General features: G+C 31.1%; 1 protein-coding gene across 2 annotated transcripts; it reads left to right on the top strand.

The window, feature by feature from the left end:
• The first annotated feature begins 1809 nt into the window (after positions 1 to 1809).
• LOC149223302 (alcohol dehydrogenase-like) lies at positions 1810 to 3176 on the top strand. Of its 2 annotated transcripts, XM_089385801.1 has the most exons (3): positions 1810 to 2180; positions 2320 to 2481; positions 2668 to 3176. In XM_089385801.1, the coding sequence occupies exons 1-3, from the start codon at positions 2151 to 2153 to the stop codon at positions 2785 to 2787; spliced, it is 312 nt and encodes a 103-aa protein (XP_089241927.1). In that variant the 5' UTR covers positions 1810 to 2150; the 3' UTR covers positions 2788 to 3176. The 2 variants fall into 2 exon arrangements, with proteins under 2 accessions (XP_089241927.1, XP_089241926.1); XM_089385800.1 differs by lacking the exon at positions 1810 to 2180 and having other exon boundaries at positions 2224 to 2481.
• Positions 3177 to 7276: the final 4100 nt, after the last annotated feature.

Genomic DNA, 7276 nt, shown 5'->3' on the forward strand with positions numbered 1-7276 from the left:
TAAAGTCCTCAAACCTTTTTCTAGGGACTATTCTGTGCACATAATTCATGCTGTTGCTTTCGTGGATATCTTTACATGACGGGGAACTTTAATGAGGACCTCATTCATTCGAGCGCTGTAATGCAAATCTATCATGATCCTAAATTCTAAGGATCTTGGAAGCTAATTGGTCTGCAATTTTTGAAGTAAAATATCGTTTAGCACATCAGCTCTCGAACAATTCTTGAACTTATTGACCAAACTATCAAGGTTTCTGTTACGTGCCATAGCTGAGAATTCCATTCTTTTTAATGTATTATAACTGATCATTCCATAATTAGACTATAACCATATCTCCAACTGGATACCGCTTTTTTGTTTTCTTCATAATGGCTCTATCCTCGTTGGCTTCAATAAGCTGGCCAATCATTTGATTTGTCGGTAGTGAATCAAAAGAAGATTTTTTTTCCCAATTGCCCTGTGTGTTTTGGTCCTTTTCGAAGTGATTTTTTAATCCCCTTTTAAATTGCTTGTTCAAGTTTTATATTTCAAGCCCTTGATGAGTTATTGTTCTACACAAATTTTGCAGTTTGAATTTTTCTCTTAATTTACATCAAGAACCCTATCTTCCGTGTGAGCAGACATGTCAAACATGAGCATCTAATACCGTATGTTGAAATTCTGTAATCTCCTTGAGAGAGTATCCAGCAAAATTTGAGGCTGAACCGCATGGAACATCATGTTATTGTAAATTTGAGGAATTTGCACATAATTCATGGTGTTACTTTCATGGATATCTCTACATTATGGGAAACTTTAATGAGGACCTCATTCATCCGAGTGATGTAATGCAAGTCTATCATCATGGTAAATTTTGGGGATTCTGGAACCTAATTGTTCTGCACATTTTTAAAGTAAAATATCGTTTAACAGATTGTATTAAATTGGAAGCTCTCGAACAATCCTTGAACTTATTGCTTAAATTAACAAGGTTTCTGTAACTTAGTATAGCTGAATTCCTTTCATTTTTAATTTGTTATAACCGATTGTGCCATAAAAGGACCATCACCATATGGCCATTTGGATACTGTTTTTCTGTTTTCTTCATAATAGTTCTATCCTTGTAGGCTTCAATAAGCTTGTTCAATCATTTGATTTATTGGTACTGAATCAATATAAGATATATTTTTTTTCAAATGTTCAGTTATTTGATTTATTGGCCCTTTGCTAAGTGATTTTTCTCTATTTTTTTTTTTTTTCCAAGTTTTATGTTTCAAGCTCTTGACAAGTTATTGTTCTACGCAGAATTTTGCAATTTCAATGTTTCTCTTAATTTGCTTAAAGAACCCTATCATCTGTGCGAGCTGAAATGTGAAACATGAGCATCAAATGGTGTAGGTCAAAATTCTGCTACCTCCTTGAGAGAGTGTCCATATATTATGTTGAAAAGTGAATAATAGGCAGTGCAGAATATTTGTGGCAAATTGAATTTGAAGTAGCACTGAATCTTGTTGTATTGAGAAGAGCAGAAAAAAGCACCAAGCACCAAATTGTATATGTTAAAATATTTATAAATAATAATTTTATCTTTTAATATTAAGGTGTAAGAGATTTTTTTCTTTTGTGTTTGTGGAGCAAGAGGCTTCTTGTATGCAGTTATTTGACTACTTAGTTTACAATTTTGTGTTTGTGGAGCGAGAGGCTTCTTGTATGCCGTTATTTGACTGCTTAGTTTACAAAGGTATTCATACTTTACTCCTATGAATTATGTGGAAAATCTGTGTACATATGTTGATATGTTGACTTGTAGAATTGCCTTTTTAACCTTTCTTGTAATCTTTCCTTTCTCAGCAAAACAATTTGGAGTAACGGAATTTATAAACCCTAAAGAGTAAGAAAAACCTATTCAGCAGGTACGTTGAGCTGCCCAAAATGATCATCAAACTCTCTCCCAGATCAGAGTATTGGTTGCTTTTGACTAGTGTGGTACTTTAGTACTTAGGTGGGGGAGATTTTAAGTTTTCGCATGGAGTGCACTCATTCACCATCCATTCAAAGCAGTGTAGACTCTTAATTTCCAAACACTTATAAAAAATGTTTACAGGTAATTGTGGAAAAAAACTGATGGAGGGGTGGACTGCAGCGTCGAATGCACAGGGAGTATTGAGGCCATGGTTCAAGCTGTGGAATGCTGCCATGATGTACTAGCTCTTGGTTTCCTTTGGTTTAAGATACATCAATCATTTCAATTCTAAGCTGTAGCTTTAAACTGATTGCTTCGATTTAATTAAGAAAATGCAGGCAATGCATATGTTTGATATCAGAGTTCTGTTTTTGCAGGGTTGGGGTGTAGCCGTTTTAACAGGGGTCCCTCGTTCAGACGCAGTCTTTAAAACGAATCCTGTAAACTTTATGAGCGAGAAAACGTTGAAAGGAACCTTCTTTGGAAATTATAAGCCTCGTACTGATTTGCCAGGCCTTGTAGAGATGTATTTGAATGGGGTAAGACTTCATAACATAGTTGTAACAGCTTATTTAAACCATAATTGTAGATAATACTGTGTGGTCATATTTCCCAGTTGTTTTTTTTTTGTCCGTACCATGACGGGAGCAATCTATGCTTATCATATCTAATTAGAGTTATAATTATGGTTTTAATCTTTCCTTCCTTGATTGTTAAATTTGCAGGAGCTTCAACTGGATAAATTTGTTACAGACAAGGTTTCTTTTGCTGACATCAACAAGGCATTTGATCACATGCTTAAAGGAGAGGGTCTGAGAACTGTAATTAAAGTCATCCAAGATTAGTGAAAAATATGAACACAGTTGGAATATCTCCAATGTTATGAAGGCATGCTGAACTATTTCAAACTGTTATGTGATTAATGTCGTGGCTTTTATGTGTAACTATGGTATGCAATTAAAGTCCTGGAAAGCGTGTAAACAGTTATAATAATTTAGGGTAAGTATGATGTTTAAGTTTTGACACTGCTTCCAAAACAGCCATCCAAAAGGTCATTACTATAATAGCTTGATTAGAAATAGATTGAATGAGAAGGTCCAGATGGGGTATTCAATCATCTCCATCCATCTGTTCTGCATCCTCAGTGCTTACTTGAACAATATATCAGCCTTCATATTTATCCCTTGCAGACATGCTGAAAAGATAATGACATGGAATTTTTCCTTGCTTCTCTGATTTCGTCCAATGATGGGCCAGCTGCAAATTTTCCTGATTGAAATTTCCATTTGACCTCTCTGCAATGTGTTTGGAATCTCTTATCACCTGTAGACAATTTAAACCTTTCTCTATTGCTATTTTCAGAATCTACCAAAAAGCATAAAGTTCTGCTCTGTTGTTTGATCCATCTCCTACAGCTCTGCTTTGAAACTGATCTCGTAATTGTCTCTTAAAGTAATGACTCATGATCCACAATAGCTGGGATTACCTTGACAAGCCTCGTTGAAATAACTCCACACTATTGTTATATATATATCTGGGGATCTTAGTATTATTTGTTTCTTTTCCTTTAAAGGTGGCTGTGTCCCTTAATATGCATATCTATTCTGGTGTCAAACTTGATTAGTAATAACATCTTGCATATCTATTCTGGTGTCAAACTTGATTAGTAATAACATCTTTGTTTTGAATTCTTTTCCTTTCTGGCTAGCCAAATAGCTTAAGTCACTTGTAATATCTTTTGTTTCTATTCTGTGGGAAATTTTGTACAGGAGTTCAAACAATGTATATAAATAGAAAGATGCAGAAAATGACAGTCAAATTTTGTACTCAGAATCATGACAAGAAAGCCCCTGCTGGGTTTGTGAGGAAAGAGAGCTTCAACACCAGTTCTGTCTCCAACCGCCAAGATGATCAGTACGCTACTAACATGTTTAGTGAAGAATTTCTGCTATTCTCTTGTAATCTATAGGCCCCCAAAGCTCCTCATAGATGAGAATATTTGCAGGATGTTAATATTGTTGTAAGTTTGTAGTAGTTGTGGAATGACTTACTTTTGTGCTGCTTCTCATCTTCAACAACAAGAGTTTCTGTGGTGAATAAGCAGAATCCATGTCCTGCCTTGTGAAGCAGCTCTCCACTGTGATAGCGTTCTTTGTAATGTCTCTGATAAATCCTTTAGACTTCTATTTCATTCTGTAGTATGATGAGATTCACTCTACAAGATTAGGGGATTCACTCTACAGAGTCCATGTCATACCTTCTGAATCAGCTCTCCACTTATGTTAATTTTCTCTGTAATCACCCTAATAAATCCTATATAATGAGATTTCATTTTTGATTTTGTAATATGATGGGATTTTCTATATATACTTATCCACAAATCCCATTGCCATCGTTTTCAATAACATAACAAACTACCCGCTATCCTTGCAAGTAAAGTAATATTACCAAGAGCAACAATTTTCTTATTTTATGATTTCGAAAATAATTTCATTTTTAAAATGTGAATTTATTTCTAATGTATACTTTTCAAGAAATGCCAAGGTCATCGTTTTCAATAGCATAACAAACTGCACGCCATCCTCGCAAGTAAAGTAATATTACCAAATGAAACAATTTTCTTGTTTCATGATTTCGAGAATAATTTCATTCTTTGAATGTTGAATTTATTTAGATGGTAGAATCTAATAAGCAATTAATTTCATGTTTAACAGTAAAACTCTAAAATATTTTTTTAATTTATTATTAAAATAAAAATAGTTGTATTTGAAATAAAATATTTTTAAAAATTTAATTATTTATTTATTGTTAATCTAAGTGAAGTTTATTTAGGGTAAGGTATTTTAAAATGTAATATGCTTTATATTTTGGAAGGTTTTTTGGTTTAATTTGTTTAAAATCTAGCAATAATTTTTTGTAATTATAAGTTTGAGTGGAAAACTCTCTACAACTAATATGTCTTGAGAATTTTTTAAAATATTGAATTCGCATATATAATCAAAAACTTATTTTAAACAACAAAAACAAAAACAAAAAAAATTGACCCAATTCCAACTAAAAAAATCCAAAACTTAATATATTTAAACAATGCCACTTCACACTTCTCCCCTTTGATGATAGTGTTGAAAGTCAAATAAAAAAACTATACCTAACCATTTCCAAAATGTCAAAGTTACCGTGGGAAGAGAATTTACTATCTCTTTGAGCGAATTTGCCTCTCATGAAACCAGTAATTTTATCCGAACACCTTTCTCTATTATATTACAATTTGGACAGGTCTTGCTATTATCATCCCTCGTTCAAAAAAATCTATAATATAAAAATTTATATGGAAGACTATGCACTCAAATATATGAATGTAAATTAATTTTTTATTGTAAAAAATATTTAATTAAGTTAAAAATAAATAAATAAAAATTATCTATTAAATTTGTGATTTCAATAAATTTTATTAAATTAAGTCTGTGTTTTCAATAAATTTTGTTAAATTAATTTTTTACTATAAAAAATATATAATTAAATTAAAAAATAAATAAATGAAAATTATCTATTAAATTTGTGATTTCAATAAATTTTATTTGATTTTAGAAAAATTAAATTAAAAAACAAAAATAAAAATAAAAACAAAAACAAAAATCTTCAAAAAAAAAAAAAAAAAAAAAAAAAAAAAAAAAAATCAGCTAGATTAAAAAATACTTAGAAATTTGGTTTTACCCCTTTTCATTGTCATTGGGATTGTAACGGTTCATCTTGACTTTTGATGATACCTTGTACTGATGATTGTCAAGATACATAAAAAGATTCCATTAATAAACTTACCAAATCCTTATTTAAGTTTATTTGGCGTTAACTTCAACATAGCATTCGTTTGGAAGCAAACTGTGTCTTATTGCTTTCTGAAAAATCACCACTGGCTCAGGCCGTGCTTTAGTCGGTGGAACTCCAGGGAATGGAAGACAGTGAACTGGAAAAGGAAAGGGAGTTACGAAGAAATTAAAGGATGTCGGCCTAGTCATATCAATCACCGGCACAATCTCATACATCATTAATAATGAAAAAACCAGAAGGCCCAAAGTTTTAATATTTCTTTTGTGTGTTCTAAGTTGTCTATTTTTATGTTGTAGTTTATTTATTATAGGTTTAGATTCTTTTTTCAACATAATTTTTATTCTAATATGTTAATTTGTTGGAATAAAATTGAATTGTGAATTTTTAAATTTTAATTTGTTGAATAAAATTGAATTGTGAGTTTTTTTACAATTTTAATGTAATTGGCTTTTTTAAACGGTTAAATTTACATATGTAATCAAGAATATATTTTAAAATCAGACCAACAATTATATATTTGAATTGTAATTAAAAACGCTAAAACAAAATAATATTTTTTTTTTACCCTAAGAAATTATGAAAATAAATAATGTATTATCTATGGCATAATTCAATTGTATTTATGATACTAAATTACTTCAGAAATGTACATACCATATTGTCTTACAGCTCTCACATTTTAATACAAATAATTTTTTAAGGCTAGATATAGCGAACGATATGGCACTCACTACTTGTTAATTCCTTTTGACTCATTTTCATAACAGTCATGTAACCAAAGTTCTTTAATTTTTTTTATTTATTTAATTTTATTTTTTTAAGTTATTTGATTGGAATAAACAAACGAATGTCTTATTGCAACCATCGTTGTCTCCAATGCATCTTATAACCTATATTTGAATAGTTACTTTTGCAGAGTGAACTAATGCTAGACTTAACTCTAATATGAAATGTTTAGAAAATTTATGAGTTGATAAATTTTCATCATGGTTGATAACCCTCCATCTTTGCCTTATAAATTCATCATGGTTGTAGACATGTGGACACCACAACTAGAGAATGCGTGGCAAGATAAAGCCAACAATGTGTTGTTTTCCTTGAACAAATTATAATCCAGATATTTGCATGTTGCATAATTATTAGAACAATAATCATCCTTTCTTTCATTCTACAACACTAACATCGAATTAGCACCATGATTCAGAGCATGATTTCTTTAATTCTCCATTAGTATATATGTGAGCAATATATAAGAACACGCATGAATGGAAAATATTATCTCCAGAGGTGATTCTATTATGTTTCTATTTAGGGTTGCAACGTAGGTAATGGAGGAAATAAAGCCAAAGAACCTTTTTGGGAACACTGTAAGTCAAGAAAGAACGATGAGAGATGAGCAAACCTGTAGCACGTAAGTATAAAGAATTATCAAAAGATGTTTTCTATTAATATTATTTGTGTTGATACAAATCCATTGCTTGTTATTACCACAATATCTATACTTAC

This window comes from Pinus tabuliformis, chromosome Q (genome assembly GCF_031772625.1).
Source record: "Pinus tabuliformis cultivar Carrire ecotype Pingquan chromosome Q, CPIR1, whole genome shotgun sequence".
Lineage (NCBI taxonomy): Eukaryota > Viridiplantae > Streptophyta > Pinopsida > Pinales > Pinaceae > Pinus > Pinus tabuliformis.